General features: G+C 43.1%; 1 protein-coding gene across 1 annotated transcript in view; it reads left to right on the plus strand.

Annotated features, from left to right (window-relative positions):
- The first annotated feature begins 4,952 nt into the window (after positions 1-4,952).
- Positions 4,953-20,100, plus strand: part of ABL1 (ABL proto-oncogene 1, non-receptor tyrosine kinase) — a 114,994-nt gene continuing 99,846 nt past the window's right edge. The window contains exon 1 of the mRNA XM_074974019.1: positions 4,953-6,231. Within this exon, the coding sequence (XP_074830120.1) occupies positions 6,096-6,231 (136 nt within the window). The 5' untranslated portion in view covers positions 4,953-6,095. The remainder of the gene's footprint in view (positions 6,232-20,100) is intronic.

The raw sequence follows: 20,100 nt of genomic DNA on the forward strand, positions 1-20,100 counted from the left end.
CTGATATTTGGGGCTTTGTGATATATAGGTGCCTATTATCCCCTACCCCCGTCCTGATTTTTCATACTTGCTGTCCGGTCACCCTAGTTCAGCGTGGCCTTGCTTCCAGTGGCTCCTATACAATAGTTGCTTTCCTGAAAGATCCCTGGGGAATTAGGTCAGGACCATCCGGGCCGTCCTAAGGAGGACTCCTCACCCCTTAAAATATGGGTCCTCCCTGGGATCCTCAGGAGAGTGTGAGGTTAGTGGGTAGAGCAGGGTATGTTGAGTCACAACTCACGTTCTGGTTCCTGCTCGACCACTGTCTGTCATTTCTCTGTGCCTCAGGTTTCTCTGTCTGTAAAGTGGGAATGATGCCTGTTCTATAAGGGAGGTCAGAGACTGAATTAATTGGCTTGTAAAGTGCTGGGAGATTCTGGATGCGATGGGCCCATTGATAGAACCAAGAAACTTGTCCTGTTTGTGGTTTAATCTAATACTGATATTGAAAATCCTCAGCTCAGCCCTTTCCTGCAGGAGCCTTTGCTCCAAGACTTTCCATGGGAAGCAGATATATGCCTCAATTTGCCTTCCATCTCCTTCGTGTTGCCCCCTGCAGTTGCCTTTGACTAAGCACTAGGTGGCAGTTTCCACTCAAGTTTGCAGAATTTCAGCCTGCTGCACTAAGCTTTATATATTGCATCTTCCAGCTGTTAAATGAGTATTTTGCATGTTCCATGTAATGCACTCCACGCAGCAAGGCCCAGGAACCTTGAGTGACCAGAGCTGTGATCTGCATCTGAGGTTTGAGAACATTTCCTACTAAACACTGTGACAAACACATCATCAAGTTGGGAGGAAAAGTCTGGATAGATTACCTCCTTAAGAGCTGATTTCAGAGTAGCAGCCGTGTTAGTCTGTATTCGCAAAAAGAAAAGGAGTACTTGTCGCACCTTCGAGACTAACCAATTTATTTTATGCTCAAATAAATTTCTTTGTCTCTAAGGTGCCACAAGTACTCCTTTTCTCCTTAAAAGCTGGAGCCTGTGAATGATGCAGGTACCTCTGCCATTCAAATATTCATGGAGGAAAACAACCCAAGAAGACTTAACCACAGGGGTGTCCTTTCACCATTACCCTGTACATGTTAGAATTGGTTAGCAGCATTTATTTTGCTTGTATGATAGCGGATTATGTTTTTTTACCCAAGTCACTGAGTCAAGATTTTATTTGTTGCTGGAGAGGGGGAGTTTGGGGATTTTTGCCCAGGTTTAGTATGTAGCTTTTAAATGCTATTGGGTGTGGAGCAATATAAGTAGCAAGACAGTATTCAGCAAAGGTTCCTGCTTTCCAAGGGGATTGACTCAGGCAAAAGGCGGCCAGGTGAATTACCCACATTCTACCCTGTATCCTTAACTACTCTCTCTTCCTTTAAACCATGTTCAGCACCTTAACCTGGTTTAAAAGTGGGCTGAGGGATGAAATTACTGCTCTTCGCTGCCTCCCAGGAGGGTTTTGTCAGCTGTCATCCAGAAATGGCTTGATTGGAAATTGCTATGTGAATTTAAAATATTGCCATATTTCTGGACATCTGGCAGCCTCACACTACAACCCTGTAATAGTTCTTGGAGGAAGGGGGAGTGCAGATGGGCTTAAACCTTTCTTGAAAGTAGTTTAGCTAATATGGTTGAACGATGTGAGAGAAACCAATTTCCAAATGAGATTAGTGCCAGTGGAGACTGAGTTGCTTGGCTTGGATTTAGACCCAGGGCTATCTTTCCTCTCAGCGCTCTACTGTAACCACGGGACCTCCTCTTGTCACCAGCAGGTTCAGGTTCAGGAATGGAGAAAGAAAGGAGCCTGTGGTGCCTCTTCTTGAATGGATCTCTAATCAAAATGGCCCATGGTCAGGCTCAACTTTCAGAGGAAGAACAAGGAAGGGCATCTATCTATCTAACAGAAAATGTGCAGTGTCTTTGCCTGTAGGGTGCTTCTCTGATAAGACCGCCTTCCATGCCCCAGTTTGTCTTTCACCAGCCCCATCTCCCTCTCACATGTCTACGTAGGTCACACGGGTCGATACGCATGGATCTGCAGCCGGAGATGGGTGAGAAGTTAGTTAAAAATCCAGCCCATCTGTTTCAGATCTGAGCTTTTTGTTTCCTTTTGGTTTTAGCAGAGGAAGTTTCCAGCTCTTAGTTAGATTCCTTGGACGTGTCAAACAGGTGAAGGTGTGTGAACATATCAATTACTGTGAAGCCAAGTAACTAACACCCGCTGGTCCTGCTGGGCAGGGGCCTCTGAACAGAAGCATCAGCACAGGTAAGGGGTGTTTCCTTTCATGTGTTCTAAGAAATGGAATCTGATATTTTTCTAAATGGCCACTAGAGGTCTCCAGTGGTCTATGCAATTCCTGCTAGTGCAGCAAACCCACAACTAAACCCTGAAGGCCAGTTGCAAAGGGCATTTCTCGGGTTCGCATAGTCTCTTTATTCAATTCCTGAACTGACATGTTCCCTTATCTGAGTAGGCTGCTTTTGATTCCTGCCCTTCCCCATAACTTGCACTGAGAGGGAGATGAGCCTAGGCTGGGATTTTCAAAGGAGTCTTAGGCTGTTAGGTGCCAAACTCCCATTAACATTGGGTACCTAACTTCCTTAGGCACAACTGAAAATCCAAGCTTTTGTGAGAAGAGGATCCATCACTGTCTTCTCATGAGCCTGCCCTATCAGCTACCCTGGGGATGGGCAAAGAGTTTAAAACTTGGAGCTGATTGTTTCAGGGACTTGGCAATCTTTAAGCATGGTCGCCGTGCTTGTCCCTCTCTGAAACAGAGATGGAGCAGTCCCTGCCCCAAGGAGTTAACAGTCTAAATGACTGAAATAGCCAACAACAGGATTTATAGACTGTGCAAACAGCGCTGAAAAACAGATTGGCTCAGGGGGATCAGCTGGATGGCTGCATTCAGAGAATGCTGCCAGGTTCCTGAACTTGTGCTTTTGGAAAAGAAACATCAAGCTTGCAGCCCATCCTCTGGGAAGAGCAAATAAGCAACAGTGACATAAGAGAAATAATTCCATGCAGGGCTTCACTGACATCTCTAAATCAAGAGAGGAAAGCTCATGTTGCCAGATGCCCAAGACAGAATTACAGGGAACAACAGGTAGAATGTGGTGGGATACAATGGAAGTTGTTGGTACATGGTAGACAACATAGATGGGGTTAATTCCTAAACAACCACATAGCATTTTACAGAGTCAGTTGTAACCTAATGGGAGAGGATGACGTTCATGGCTTGTCTACATAGGGAAGTTGTCCCTGAATAAAGTAGAGGGTGAATTTAAAGCATGATAGCTATTCTGGAATAACTCCCTGTATGGATGCTCTTTTCCTTGAAATACAAGAGTCCTTTTCCTGGTTTAGCTTAATCCACTTTGAAAATGGATTATGCTAAATCAGAAGAAGGCAGTCTTTTTCCAGCATAACAGCGTTCACATGGGGAGTTCTTCTGGAATAGTTTATTCTGCAATAGTTATTCTGGTCAATTTCCCCATGTAGACAAGTCCTTTGTGAGAGTAGGGAGCCAGCCTGTACAATGGGTCAGGTGAGAGATCCAGCCTGGGGAGCAGTCTGAGCGAGCATTAGCAGGAGGAGTGGAGTTGCCGGGAGGAGCAGACAGGAACAGCATTGAGTGAGTAGACATAAAGAACAGTGGGCGCCAATGAAAATAAATGATCATTACTGCTTATGTAATTAGGTTTATTGTGGGCGTTCCCTCTCAGTGGGCCTGATCCTGTGCAGTGCCAAGTACTCTCTGAGAGCAGCAACAACACTGCTGGGTGCACCTGGCAGGATCAGGCCACAAAACTTGGAAATGCTGCAGATATCTCAGTGGGCACATCCCCCAATGTGGTAAAGGACTCTCTTCCGGGGCACCCACCCTGGTAAGTACAGTGTCAGAGAGGCCGGCTCAGAGCAGGTCTGAGAGGAGGTGTCTGGCAAGCAGGAGCCCACCAGGGTGCTGGGCGCTGTGTGAGCACGTAGCAAAAGCCCGCCCTTGCCCCACACATTTTACAGTCTAATCCCACCAGCCGGCCGAACGGGGGAAGGAAGGAAGTGGTGGTATCCCTATTCTACAGGTGGGGAAACAGAGGCACGGGATAGCGTAACTGACTTGACTTGCTCCAGGTCACGTAGGAGTGGTAAGGGGTGTGTGTGTGGGGGGGATCACTCCCACTAGAGACCCCCCCCCAAGCTGCGGTGGGACTGTCAGACAATTGGGTACAGTTCCTCCCTGTCTCCTCTGACCTCCCCCCTCCCCCCACTTCTCCTCCCCTTCCCCACTTTTCTCCCCCGTCCTTCGCCCCGCCCCCTGCCCCGCCCCCGCCCGCTGCGTGCCCCGCCCCCCGCAGCCTCGCTCGGGCGCCAGCAGGCTCCCGTCATGGCCGCCGTGTGCCGCGGGCTCCTCTCGCCCTGAGCGAGCCGGCAGCGGACCCCCCCGCCCGGTGCCGGTGCCGGTGCGAGCCCCGCGGCGGCGAGGCGGCCGGAGGCAGAGGCGGCGGCTGGCCGGAGGCAGGGCGGGGATGTGACTGGCCGGGGCGGGGGGGAGCCGGGAACTCGCAGCCGCCCCCGGCGGGGCCCCAGCCCCGGCCCCTTAGCCCGTCACTGCCCCCGCTCCCCCCAGACGGCAGCCCTGCCCCGTCCCTCTGGGCTCCCCTCCCCCCCAGGCTGGGGCTTAATCCCTTCCCTGCCCTCCGCCCCAAGGGGCTTCCTCCCTCCTCAGGCTAGGCCTTGCCCCCCCCCCCCGGGGCGTTTGATCTCCCCTCTCCCCCCCACCAGCGCTGAGCTTCATCCTCTCTGTTTCGTCTCCCCACCCCAGACTGGGGTTTGACACCCTCCCCCCGAAGTTTCTACCCCTTGTCATACTGCAGTCGTGTCTTCCCCCCCACCTCCCCCCTGGCCATTATTCTGGCCCCTGGGAGCATTCAGGGCATGTGGGGATTAGGGTTCTTGGCCTCTCTAACTCCCTTGTCAAGCTTTGGGATGATCAGAAGCCATAGCCTTGCTATAACTCACCAAGCTGGCCTTTCAAAGTGTTACGCTCCCCAATTGGGATGAAGCCAGCCCGGTCACCCCAGCTTGACCTTTTCTGGCTGCTGTGCAGAAACCTTCCACCTGGAGAGCATCACTGGACTAACGCCTCTTTCCTGCCACCGGCATCGAATGGCCTGAATAGAGTGACATCTATATCCTTCATGAGCAATAAGGAACAAGTCAGGTTTGGCTTCTCTGCCTTATAAGCAGCAAGCTGGCGCAGATGGGTAATTCGTTACCCGTCATATCTTGATGATTGTTATTGCTTCTGCTCCAAAATGATCCTGAAGTGCCCAATCACTTGCTTCACTTTACCCAGAGCATCAGAGAGGTAGCAGTGGTAAGAGTGGCAGAAAACCTGTTATCAGAGAAGGCAAATCTGTTGGGCTTGGATGACTGCAAGTTCCACCACTGAAACACCCCCCTCACTCAAAAGTCATTATGGATCCCCAAAGACTTTGAACTGTCTGCACCTTGTTTATTTGGAAATCTAAAATGACTCTAACACACTTGACTCTCTCTGACTTTACTAATACTTGAAGCCAAATCACTGGCTTTTTGGCCTTTATTAACTAAGTGCTATGCAAAAGAAAAGGAGAAAAAAAGAAACCCTGACATTGATTGCAATGGGAATAACTGTTTCCTGCCTGGGTGACCCTATATGTGGTTTTCTTATTGGTAAGATGAACTAGTTCGCACTTACTCAGTGGAAGACTTATTACAGACAAGAACTTGAAACTTTGGTAACACTTGTAGCTACTAAGTAAGTGGAACATCTTATAACTCTCAGCTTTGCATAAAGCCACCTGAAGAGTCTTGTTGCAGTTTTTAAAGTGTGGAAAGAATCTGTGCACCTGACTGAACTCTCTGCTTAAAGTGATCAGTTTGCTGATGCAGTAAACGCAACAAACGCACACATCTAAAATATTATTTTACTTCCAAATTCTCTGCCAACCTGGAAGATCAGGGATCTCCGTCTCCACACCCTTCTTGTCCTGGGAAAGATTGCCTATTCTTACTTTATGGGGCAGCAGCCTGGAAAAGTTCTTGGGGACCAGAGGAGGCCAAGTCTGCCTGCCCTGCACTTTATCAAAGGAGCAGGGAAGAAAGAATCATCTAGGCATGGAGGCCCACATTGCAATGTCTTCGTGGAACATGGTAGGTGTTTTGATTGCTGCCCTGTTTGATTTGTAGTTAGCCTGCAAATTAGTGTTTTGTTAAATTGTATGAAATGTTTTGAAAGAACATTTTGAAATGTTTTCAAAAAGAAGGGTATTAGCCTTTGTGTCTTCCCTCTTCTGCTCCCTAAGGTTTCTGGTGACCCCTCTATATGATCAGCTGGTAAGATCATATTTTTTTCATGGTTAGATTGCTGTTTCCCAGTTTTGTGAAACCCCAGTGGGCATTCTTATATAGCTAACTTCAGGGAAAGCAACTTCTTCATAATGTTATCCAGGGCAGACATTTTAGAAACATTTTTTTGTTTGTTTTTTGAATCCTTTGAATTCTGTATGTAAAAGATTTGGACCAATTGACTCAAGTGAGGATGCTGTGCTTCATGTCATGACTAACCTTTTTTGCGTCTACTTAAAGGGCAACTGAAATATATCACTTCTGTTGAAACACTTATATTTACTATAGTAGTAACACCCAAGACAAAGAGAACTGCTTTGTTTTGTTTTGTTTTTTTTACTTTGTGTATTTGACATCTTTTGTGGACGCTCATTTTCACTGTGCTCCTAGGTAGCCAGTGAGGCCTCAGACCTGTATTATGATGCTCATGGAAGCAGAGGTGTTCGCCTGTGTGAAGCACCTTGCAGGACTGGGAGCTTAGTGTCACCTTATGTTTGTGTGGGCCTTGCACCCAGTAACGGGACAGAGAAATGTGATTTTTAAAGCTTCCCCCCCATTCCCCCCCCAAAAAAGGGCAGTGGGATTCAGGGGCAGGTTAAATGTATTTTTAACTGATTAGATTTCAAGCTATGGCTCCCCTTTAAAAGACAGACAGACAGAAAAATATGTTGCTGAAATGTTTTTTTACTAAATCTCTATCCCGCACTTACTTTGAGTTCAGAAGTTCTTCTGAGACAACATGCTACTAACTGCTTTCTTAGGCTAGAAAATATGATTCTGACAATGGTCATTTAGCATTTTTATTCCACTCAGAATAACTTTATTCATGCAGGAAACAGACCAGCATTTGTCATCTTTGCCCATCAGATAACTTTGAAAGCTTTGCTTTCTCTGGGAACACAATTAAACAGCAGGTGAAAAAGTTTATTAAAATAAATGCTCCCGACACTTATTTTGTAAGGGGACTTAATTTGTGAAACTATTCTTCATCCTGAATTTCCCAGTGTTCAGGAAATTCAGTATCATTCTTAGCATTATTTGCAGACAGATGCTGCAGGAGTCTTGAGTGTGTTTAAAATATTAAAATAATCAATGATTAAAAATTATTTGTATTTCTCCCCTCTTCCCACACAATGTGTCCGTACAGTGATTGTTTGAAAAGTGAAGCTAATTCTTGGGAAGCTGGATGATAGGCCTATGACAGCTGTGGTATCAGTGGCATGTTCGCACTGCAGAAACGCTCCAAACCAAGTATTTTATTATTTTTTAATCAAATACACGTCTGCCCCATCTCTGTTGCCTCTGCTTCTCTAGACCAGTGATTCTCAAAGCCGGTCTGCTGCTTGTTCAGGGAAAGCCCCTGGTGGGCTGGGCCAGTGTTTACCTGCCACATCTGCAGGTTCGGCCGATTGCTGCTCCCACTGGCCGTGATTTGCTGCTCCAGGCCCATGGGGGATGCGGGAAGAGCGGACAGCATATCCCTCAGCCCGCACCACTTCCCGCAGCCCCCATTGGCCTGGAGCTGTGAACCGCGGCCAGTGGGAGCTGTGATCGGCCGAACCTGTGGACGCGGCAGGTAAATAAACTGGCCCTGCCCGCCAGGGGCTTTCCCTGAACAAGCGGCAAACCGGCTTTGAAGAACCACTGCTCTAGACAGAGCTTCAAGCTTAGATGGGATGGAGCGAGAAACAGAGTACTAAACTGCAAGTAACACAATATTCCAACCGAGTTTGGTATTTTGATCTGGGAGTCAAGGCAGAAATCCTGCTTTTTGATCATTTAACAGGAATAGAAAGAAGGTAACTTTTTGTCAGGATGCCATGAGGTCAGAAGAACCCAGCACATTTACGAGAAAAAATATTGTCTGTTATGGCAATACTCCATATGTCCACAAGAGACCTCAGTGTCTTGATTAAAAAAAGAATACAACTTGAAAGGGAACCTCAAGACTCGTACACCTGTTAAGGGGACTGCAAAAGTTCAGTCTCGCTTATCCACATGAGGAAAAGCTTCTTACCTCAGTAGCGCAGCTAGTATTTAAGACTCTGCTGCTGTTTCTAGTCATTCATCCCTGTTTTGGGCTTGGCATAAAAGCATAGCTCCTGGCTGAAACCTTGCCTACAAAATGTTATCTTGGGAATGAATTATATGTAATTATTTAAAAATAGTCTGGTTGTTTAGGTTGTAGAGATGAAAAACATAGCTTCAGGTGCTCCCCGTCTCTCTCAAATTGCGTATCAGTAGTTTTCTTGCCATGTAAAGAAAATAGTCCATAATCTGTCTTTACAGCCTTTTTGGTATATGGACAGAGAGTGATTCATATTTCACTTCGTATTCATAAAGCTGCTGTGGATCATATGGTATAAAAACAAACTGGGATTCTTTTCAGGATTTTAAAATCTAATTGTTTTATGTAATTTCTCTTTAGTATTTTCATTACATGGTTGCCTGTAAGATCTAAATCAGTGTGTGCATGTTCTCTGCCATATTGTGTGCACCATCTTGTCCCCCGGAAAGTCAGGTGTCTCGTTGTCAGTCAAACCTAATGCGTATTTAAAGAGAAACTGGAGGCTGGGCTACCCAAGGTAAGGTCTCAACGAAGGGACCTATGTCATCGCAGATAGCTGAGAGAGGAGCAGCTGGAATGGCTTGTCACCCTCAGCAACGTCTGTTTAAAAGAACGCTATATTTGGCCTTGGCACAAAGGTGACCTATTGAACAATTTTTAATATTCTTTTTATAAATCTCTTAGCAAAGTCCATGTCAGTCTATGTCTTTTAAAAATGATTGTTAGTGTTAAAGTTCCAAGGAAGGAAAGTTTATAAAAATAATTAATGGCAAAAATACATTGATAGGTTTAACTCTACCATACACAGAATGTCCCCATGAGAGAACAGAATCCCATTGAGTGGACATTATGTATGGGACATCTGTCACCCTTACATCAAGTAGTGCCTTATTTAATAAGCTGTCCCATTGATTTCAGTGGAGCCACTTTCAGAGCTAAGTTCTATTTAATATAAGACTGACAGAACCACACCCATATGCAATGTTTAAAAAAAATCTCAAATGCCTGAGTGTTCTGCACTGCTAGTTGGTTAGTAATGTGGTTAAAGCGTAAGTAATTATGGATAACAATGTACATCAAAACAACCTGCATGAGAGTAACTCCATTTTTAGCTATTGTTCATTATATAGTGCCAATAATGCCCTACATGCTCTCAACATGTAAAAAGACAAGTCATCAGACTCTTGGCCCCACTAATGTCCATCTGTTCTACTGGAGTGGTACAAAGGGGCCTTAAATCTCTCCTAAATGGGCAGTTGAAGCTTTCCCCACCATGGGGGAATCCTCAACTGGTGTACAGCCATCAGAGCTTCTGACCCTTCCTTCTTCCCTTCCTGCCCCGATATCGGAGCTGTTCTGTGGGCTGGAGTTCATTGTGATCCTCACCAGCATAATGGCTTCTAAGGGAGGGCAGTTCCAAGCTAGTTACAGCATCCCTTAGAGTACTTTAACATGCACCGTGGGCTGCTTCAGTTCCTGGCCAGCCTAGAATTAGGGGAAGTGGAAAGGCCACCTGTACCTCTCCTCCTCATGTGCTGAGCTCATGCTTCTTTCAGCAGAGGACTGAGTCCAGGGTCCCTGCCCTGAAGAGTATACAATCCATGTCTGCTCTCTCTTAGAGGAATGAGCTTTTCTTAAGAGGCATGCAGCATTTTGTACAAAATGGAATGACACGTGGCTTATTTAGTATTGTAAGACAGTTGTACATAATAATACAACCATATTATATTAAATACAAATTACAGTTAATGGAATGCTAAAGCACTCACGTCAAGAAACGCAAAATTGAAGTTCTCATAATAACCTTAACTTGCCCTTTTTGTACTCTTGGAGCCTTCATTTACCCTTGGTCTGCAGCTGCTCAGCTCCTTTTCAAATGAACTGAAGTGTGAGTGCATATCGGAGCGCAGAACTTGGCCCACTGAATGTTAAAATATACATTTGGGTTCGTAATAAAAAAAAAATCCATATGTATGATGGGTGGAACTTAACCTTATTAAGAAAACTTTAACTTTTGCATTGTTTGACTTGAGTGTAGTGTAAGATTATTAATAATTTAAATTAGTATATATTTTTGGATTTAATTCCCTTGGTTTTTTTCCAAACACTAACGCTACACACTCTTTATTGATAAATGCTAGGATACAAAGAGAGACTTCATTTTTGTTAGTATCTTTACACCTTGCCCAGAAACTTACATTGACCAGGTGCTTATGGGACTCCCATGTTTTCCTGTTCATGCAAGTGAAGACTTCCACACACTTTTATGTAGCTTAAAGTCTACTTAAGGGCAGTTTGAAACCTACTAGACTCGTGAGATAGTAGTTAATTTCCAACTGCTATTGGGAAAGTCCCGCTGTGAAGTGACCATGCATGGTTGTGCTGCATGAGCCTCCTTTGCTGCAAGGCTCATTTGGAAAGTAATTGAAACTAAGGGGGGGGGGAGGGGAAAGAGGTGATGGTGGGGAACTTCCCAAAGGAGCCCTGAATATGAGACTTTCTCTTCTGTCCTTCACTTCATTTTAAGTGTATAAAGAGGAGCTCCCTGGTAGACAAGAATTAAACCTGGGCTCAAGATATTTTCATTCATTATGTTCTTACAGTGCCTAGGAAAACGGGTCCTCAATCTCAGTTGGGCCTCTAGGCACTATTGTAATATAAATAAGAATAGATCGCTGCTGCTGCAATCACTACCACTACTACTGTATAATCATGTTAAACTTATCGCTTGTGAATGTAAATATAACTCCTTTTTCGGGTTTCATGACAGGATGTCAGACAAGGTATGACTGTTAGCTGACTTCAGATAATCTAAATGTTTATCTGGAATAATAACACTTCAATTTCCAATAGCAGACCTGTGCTAATTGAATATTCAGCAAGTGGTAAATTGATAAAGCTGAAGCCTTGAATTACAGTACTGTTGACTCATAATTTTTAAATCTCACAACTGTGTAGAATGTTGCTGCAGTCATGTTGATATACTCCAAATGTGTAGCATTGTAGGATTAAACGTACGTTAGTGTGATGCCTATGACATTAGCCTGTGTTCACTATGTTTCTTCTACACAGTGTTGTGACTGGTTTATGTTCACTTTTGCTTCTGTCTGTATGAATGTAGTAAAAGCCAAGTATACTCTTGAAAATAGGAATTTTTTTAGAATTATTTACTGTTTCATATATCTTGTGCTTTCCATATTTTCTGGCCTGTATTTTATGTACTATATCTATTGATATCATCATAAAGAGAGCCACTGTCTTCACCCAGTAGTCTTTTGTGATGCGGGTTTACTGTTGCTGCACAAGTCGTCTTCATGTGCATGCCAGATGTATTAAAAGATCTGCTGTGAATCACTGAGGAGTATTGTTGTAGAAATATAAAACCAATTTAAGCAGAAGTTACAAAGGGTTTTGTTGGATATTCTATCAAATCTTGTTTCTGTACTGATGGAACTCAAATTAAACTTGAACTGTAGGAGTCAGTCTGCTTATCAGTGCTTGCTGTTCTAGTTTAAAGGAAGGTGACGCACTAAATATTGGACAGAAATATTAATCAGTATCCAGAGAATTTTAGCGAACAATTATGATGGCTCTTTCCTACTCTCTTTCAATTATTCCTCTTTAGCTACTGTATTTGACCCCAGTTCTGTTCTTAAATGCTCAGTGTGAGTTTTGTTGAAGTTGATAGGAGCTGCAGACACTGGAGGGCAACATTTGGTACAAATCGTATAACATTGCTTAAGTTTTTCGTTTTTCTTCTTTTTCTTTTTCTTTTTTTTTTTTTTACACTCTGGGAAGATTCCCTTATCCACATGCTTAGTTTATCTGTCTAGAATGACATTCCCTGCTGTGTGTTTACTAGGAATTCTAAATGCAAGTTTCCTTGAGATTTAGGCCTTCAGTGCTGCCTAAAGTCTCTACAAAGTTAGGTCTGTCCATACCTTGCTTTGCTGTTCCCTTTCCAGGATGTCTGGTTTATAGTCTCTTATTGTGTGTATAAAGCATGATTCTGCTCTCAGTTTTACAGCAATTTAATTTCACTGTTTTAGTGGGGTTACTGCTAACTTGCACAGATGTCGGCGAGATCAGGATTCACCCAGGAGTCTAAAGGATAGCTGATCAGTATTGTAGCATATCTTTGCTCTGTCATTTTTACTGAGTGATGGATTTTCTGTGTAGATTATTAATTACAAAGGCTTCTTTTAATTACTTGTATTAAAAAACAAGTGTTGCTGCATATGACTGTTTTGAGCAGTCGTTTATCCATAAGTGCTGCTGTGCTGATGCACTGCAGTGCATTTATATTCTGGTCTAACTTTTCTTCCTACCTCATCTCTGCCATGTCAATTAAAGCATACTCAAGTCCCTGAACATAAATATGGAGAATGTCCAGTCTGCCTCTGAGTAAACGCCTCCTGTAAGATGCTTTCTCAGTCATCAGTAAAGCAAATCCTGTTAGCTCTGTTCTCTTAAAGCTCATCAAATAGTTTCTGTACTGAACATTACTGTATTCTGGTTTGTGTTGCATATTTACATATAATGGACTTTGAGACAAAATAATGGACTCTGAGAACGTGAGCATTATATATGATTAAGGCGGTGCTGAATTTGATGTGACCACTGCCCTTTAATAGTACATGCTAACTGGGATACTGAAGTTTGAGAAAATACAGGAATTCCCCCCTGCCATATATTTCCTGTGTGTGTCAGATTTTCATCACAATTGGGAGTGTGACGGGAACTGCTGCGCATGCTCCCTGTGTTTCCTGTCATAAACGCTGTACAAAGAGAAGCTTTATTTACTGTACCCATCCACCATCTAAAGTGCTGAAGGCAAAACCCATCTATTAACTTAGCACTGTCAACTTGTTGCAGTACAGTATAACCACTAGTCTGATCAGCTCCTGATTTGCAAAGAAAGCTAGAAATTGGCACAGCTGTTGTAGAAATTGCTAAAACTTTTAATCACTGGTAATTCCTTGTCTATATCAAGAAAAAGTACTGCTAATTTTCAAGCAGTTGGGAGTGTCAGTGGTAGATGGATGAAGATGTAAAACTAACTTGGAAGTCATTCAGGTTTCCTGAAAATATTTCTTTGTGTGTTTGTTGAAACTTCATGTTTTCAAAAAGCCATCTCTACTGACTGCTAGATATGTTTAATGACCCACTAAGATGCTGTGTGTTATGTTCTTGATCTCATCAGTTTCTCTTATAACTACAGCAATTGTCAGTGAGGATATGCTGTAGAAAACTCAACTACAGGTGTTACTCTTTTATTTAATCTTTTGTGATATTTTTTAAATGAACCTTGAGAAATTTTAAAACCTAGCCACTAGATGTCTTTTCCGGATCTTGTATAGTAGTTGGTATAATTTCTGTTCTGATAAAATGGTCTGTAGCCCTTTAATGAGAGAGATATGTCAAAGGTGGTATCAAAAACTAATGGTAAGATCTGGGGTCAGAAGTAACCACCCTGAATTAGAAGATGGTGAACAATCAGGTCTTTTAAATCAAACACTATTATTAAAAGGTTGCTAAAAGAATATTGTAGAACTATTGAACTTAAAGTCTTATACAATAATTACTTTTAAAACCCATAATCCTGACTGGTTTGAGGCCTTCTTTCTGATGGTGCATATCTCTTTGACTAAGGGAATGAACTGCTGCATTTTAGGTTGTAAGGTATGGTGCCTTGTCACTTATCATAAGGACTTTGGGGCAAGAGCGTGGGAGCACCACATTCATTTCAGTCTACGTTTCCTTGCTTTAAACAGTAGAAATACAATTATGAAAATATTTTATCAGCACTGTCTTCAGTTTCAATTATTGCTGCCTCCTGCCTAGCATCTGTTTCAGTATTGTTTCATATTGTTTGTATTGTATTTTAGATTGTTTTTACAATTTTACAAAAGGAGCTTTCCTGAACAACTTTGAGGAAAGTGGCTTTGTAAATATTTGTGTAATAATATGTATCTTTAAAAAGTTCAGCAATTCTGAAGACTTAAACTTTTGTCTGTAAGTGGGATTCATGGGGGTTATCTGGGGAGCACAGTTCAACCCACTGTATTAATATTGTCTTAAAGTCAGAAGTCTGATCATAGGTAGGTAAAGGGACAGTGAAGATATTGTGGGGTTTAACTCTTATTAGTGTTTTATGGCCTTACAAAAATTAAACTCTGTAGCCTGGTAATATCTCCGTCTTAGTGAAGTTTTTTGGGGGGAGGTAATAGTTATGAAAAAGATTAATGCATCTAGCAATGTAGTTTAGGCTACACATATGCACACTCGAATGTGTTTGTGTGTTATTTTACTAACTGTAAGCCTCCTGCACATCCTCTGTAAAGCTGTCCGGGTATAAAGTTGTTTTAAAACTGTATTTTCCAGGCTAGCCAGAACGATTGCAATGGCTGTTGGAGAAAGAGGTCTTGTATTATATCTGGGTATGCTTAATGTTTGCAAACAGCTTTGGAATGCTCCAGTGAGAAGTACTAAATTAAATGCGAAACTATTATTTCTATTAAGGTATAGATAATTTGACAGAGGTTCTCTCCATTCTAACCTTTATGTAATGATGACTCTTGGTGGATCCTCCTAAATACAATTTCTGTGTACCTTTTATGGTATTACCTACTGTATGGTTATTTAATAAACGCTTCCTGAGGATCTCCAGGGTACAAAACAGATCCAAGATGCCCTTTCTTGGGATTTAGTTGTAGGGAGTGAGAAAAGCTCTTTGGGCAAAGGTCGTCTCCTGTTATGTGTTTGAACAATACATAGCACAAGGGGGATGCAGCCTCTAGGTGCTAGCATAATTCAAATAATAATTACCCCTACAATATGAAAGGTATGATCATATACGTCACTTTAGATCAGAGATGAGCAAACTGCGGCCTGCGGGCCACATCCGGCCCACGAGACCCTCTGCCTGGCCCTTGAGCTCCCGGCAGGGGAGGCTAGCCCTTGGCCCCTCCCCTGCTGTGTTCCCCCCACAGCCTCAGCTCGCCGTGCCGCCAGCGCTCTGTGCGGTGGGGCTGCGAGCTCCTGCTGGGCAGCACGGCTGCGAGAGCCACCAGCCTGCCCCAATGCTCTAGACTGCACGGCGGCATGTCTGGCTCTGGCCCGGTGGCACGGCTGCCAGTCCTGGTGCTCTGAGTGGTATGGTAAGGAGGGTGGGGGGGGGTGTTGGATGGGTTGGGGGTTCTGAGGGGGGGCAGTCAGGGGGTGGGAAGTGGGAGGGGGTGGATATGGGGCGGGGACCAGGCTGTTTGGGGAGGCACAGCCTTCTCTACCCGGCCCTCCATACAGTTTCGGAACCCCGATGTGGCCCTCAGGCCAAAAAATTTGCCCACCCCTGCTTTAGATGTTGCTTACCCCTCTATATTCCTCATCTGTGAGGAAAAATGTGTATTGGTAGGGCTGTAGTGCTCCATTTTTGACTCAGACCTCTTTCCAGGTCCTCACATCCAGGCTATATCAATACCTTGCCAATTCTTTCTGTGTAACATGTCTAAGATATGGCTCTCATCTTGCATCTTGTTTACTGCTCCATCCTTCTCTCTAGCCTTGACAAATGCAATCTTGCTCCTCTCACATTATTTCAGAATGCCATTGTAAAGATAATTTTCCTAACCAGTCGTTTTGATCCTGTTACCCCTCTCTTTAAATCCCTCCACTGGCTCCTATTTCTCTGTCACATCAAACATAAGCTGTTTGTATTAATTTTCAAGGCCTTTCACAGTCAATTCCCACCCGACCTATCATCTCTCATTCACTATACAGTTGATTCTCCCCTCTGATCCAGGGATGCCAACCTCCACTCTCCATTTGTTACATCTTCAGTCAAATACCTTCATGCTTTTTTCCCATGCTGTCCAACATGCTTGGGCATGCTCCATACATATTTGCAAAGCTATCTCAATGTTTATCTTCAGATTCCAGAGACCAATGTGTATCATGCTGACCAGTATTGTCTGATTGTTTACTTCCCCATCTGTCTGTGAGACAAGGTGGATTAGGTAATATCTTTTATTGGACCAGCATCTGTTGGTAAAAGAGACAAACTGTTGAGCTACATCTGTTGTCTCTTGAATTAAAGTTAGATTGTTAGCCCCTTAGGGCAGGGACAGTCTTTCTCGTCTTTGTTTGTACAGCACCTAGCACAATCTGGTCCACGAGTAGGACTCCTAGATGGTGCGGTAATACTACTACTGCTGATAATAATGAAAACTGCTATGGAATTTGCTGACCAGCATAGTTAGGTACTTAGAGAAAAAGACTATCTCATTTTGCCCTGCTTTGTCTCTGGATCAGAACTGAAGCAGCAAGGTATTCTTTGAGGATTGGGGTGATGTAGTAGTTCCTTGGTTGTTTTCCCTGTGGCTTTCTGCATTAGAATTCACAAATTTAATCTGTGGATTCTGTCTGAACCTGCAACAGAAATAGGTCTGGAGGAGGCCACAGAGTGCTAAAGCCTATTGGACTGGTTAACAAAATATACAGTGTTAATAACATTTCTTATTTAAGTAGGTAATCTTCTGAGCCATGAGAGGGCAGATTAGAATAATAATGGTTGGATTTTTGGAGGCAACTGCTAGCTTTAAACACTTTAATCATTTTGGTTGCTGTAATTAGCAATTGCTTCTGCAAAGCACAGGCATCATGCATTTTAGCTGAATAACTGCTGTGCTGATGATAAGCAGACATCACTGGATGGTACTTGGGAACTTCAAAGAGCAGGATAATGGCTTTGCCTAGCTCTGGCTAAGAACACAGGACTTGAAGAACATTAAATAAAAGTAAACTCAACACTGTTTAATGTCAGGTAAGGAATCAAAGAAGCTAAAGGTGCTATATTCAGTTTAATGTAGTAAATAATGTAAGTAAAGTGAGAACCATTAACAGAGTGTTTAGTTCTGTTTTCTTCCCAGTAGATCAGTGTTAAAACATTTTGGTCAAGTTCACATTATTTAGCCTTACCTAATAATGAAGGCGTTAAGAATGCACAGGTCAAGGTAACGCCTGCTGTTGCTCTCTGGCTCAGACAGCCCTGTAATGTGCAGCATTTCCAAATTAGGAAATGGTGGGCCTTAGCAGGACCTTGAACATGATGATCTGAAGGCCCTGGAATGATGCACATATCATGGCCACTAGTTGGGTTTGAATCATCCTGTAAGGATGCCTCATCATCCTAGTCTTAGTGAGTCATGGAAGAGATGGTGGAATATTGTCTGTCTGTCTGATAAAGGGCAGATTTTGTGGCTGAAATGTTGAAACTATGAGTGAACTGCAGTTATAATAACTGTATCCTGGATTATTTGGAGTGCATGGGATTGATTGACATATTATAACCATTCTACTATTAAACCGCTTTAGATGGTTCCCTGGGATGTCACCTTTTTTAAACTCGGGCAGTAAAAGGATGACAGCATTTGTATGGCTGTGGTGTTCTCATCCACTGAAGTTGTTTCTAAAAATTGATGCAGGTTGTAAAATGCTCCCCCTAGGCAAATGGAGCCCTTTGGGGAGAGGGACTAAGGATTATAGCAAATCAGACAGGCATTTTAGGTTTCAATTATTAACACGGTGCACTTTTATGACTCTGAAATTGAAATTGCTAGCAGCTGAATTTTAAAAATGCACTACTTTGAACAGGTCAATTTTGCCTCTAAAATTTTTCGAAGTAAAGAAGCACGTGGCCACCTTGGAGACATTTTGCTGCAATCCTACAGTGTGATTGTGTGGTTTGAGTTCACCTTTCGTTTACTTTGGTTTGTACGATGGTTCCATCCTGCACCCTAGCAACAATCCCAGTACACCAAGGTGATGCTTACATAAAAAGTGGTGCCGCAGAAGTGTTGTGGCTTCCTTCTCAGCAGTGTGCCATCAGAGGTATATCAAAAAAATAGCTTTAGGTGAATTGTATTTCTTGATGCTTAAATCAAGAAGAACAAACAGTAGGATTTATTAACTTTGTACAGAATGATGTTGATGGGTAAAAAGAAAAGGAGTACTTGTGGCACCTTAGAGACTAACCAATTTATTTGAGCATAAGCTTTCGTGAGCTACAGCTCACTGCATCGGATGCATTGAATGGGTAGTTATAAAAATGTGCCTCTTTGGACAAAAAAAATTGGAGGAGAGGATTCCATGTTTATTTAAAAACCCTTCCAACCCACCCATATGAATTTAATGCTTTATAAGTGAAGTACTGTTAGGCACGGTGAGAAGGCTCTGAGCAAGCACTTTCTGCCCAACTCTCCAAGTGCACCTAAATACTGACATGTTGTTCCCCTGCTGTTCTAGTCTTGGGTTTGATCTTGCAATGAGATCAGATGAGTGCAGGTTTTTGCCTGAGTACATGTCCCATTAAAGTCATTGAGTCTGTGCTTGGGTGTGGGTTCTGCATGTGTGTATTTCATTGCAGAACTAGGACATTGGACTTCTCTCAAATGGAGACTGTCACTAGAATGAAGCCGAATGCGACCCCTGATTCGACAGGCTAATGCATTTGATCCAGTTCACATCAACGCTTCCTAAGGTGGCTTCTCTATTGAGAGAATGATTATTTTAAATCATAGTTGTGTCTGAGTTATTTAAAAAAGTTTAGTTTAGGAGCTTGACCCCTGAGAGTACTTTGCATAGAGCTGTTTTATCACACATGTACGTACACGCAAGTAGGTAGATTGGAAGGAGGGGTGAAAGGGAGACCAGAGGAAATGTTCAGGACTTTTCTGCAGAGCTGGTCTCCTGTTTCCTGCTGTGTGGGTGGTTATGAGACATCCTGGATGATGGAACTCCCTGTTGTTTTGATACGTTGTGTTCCACTGATAAACACAATGACAAGGTCCTTGATTCCTCCTTTCTCCTATTCCACCTACACTTTCCCTCCCACATCTGATTCTTGCACACACTAGAAATTGAAATTCCTGCTTTGGGGAAAAAAATCACTTCCACATTCAACTGTTTCTTTCTTCCCTGGTTCACCTCAAGTTCTGCTTTGGAAATTGTCACTGCTCTTTTCAGCCTCTATTCCCCCCCCCCCCCCAAAAAAAAAAAAAAAAAAGAGAGAGAGAGAGAGATATTGTCCTTGAATAGGTAAAATGTACATATTGATTTTGAGAAGTTGCAGTATTTTTGTAGTGCAAGGAACTCAGCAGTGCTCAGTTGTTTCTGAAGTGATTAAGATTCCATGTCCCTGCTTGTGGTGGTAAGAAACAGCAATACGCATCCCAGAAAGTTAATAAATGGCCCTGACACAGGGCTAAATATTGATTTTTAAAAGTAGAAAAAAATCCTTTTCTTTCCAATCTCTCCTCAAAATGACTCCTTCTACAACCCCTGCAATTCTGATCCTCTGAGCCATTACATAAAAGGTGATATAAATAGTATGGCGGGGTTGGGGGGGGGGGGAGTACAGTATTCCATGTTGAATTCTCTGTTCCTCCCAGTACATTTTGTGTTGTGTATTTAGATTGGAAGCTTTGTGGGATGTGTTGTATGTCTTTTATGAAGCTGAGCATGTCAACACATAATAAATAGTAACGTTGAAGGAAGTCATGGGCAGGTCTGTTGCTTTGATTTTCACAAAGAAAGCTCCGGCCATGCCA

Source organism: Natator depressus, chromosome 16 (genome assembly GCF_965152275.1).
Source record: "Natator depressus isolate rNatDep1 chromosome 16, rNatDep2.hap1, whole genome shotgun sequence".
NCBI lineage: Eukaryota > Metazoa > Chordata > Testudines > Cheloniidae > Natator > Natator depressus.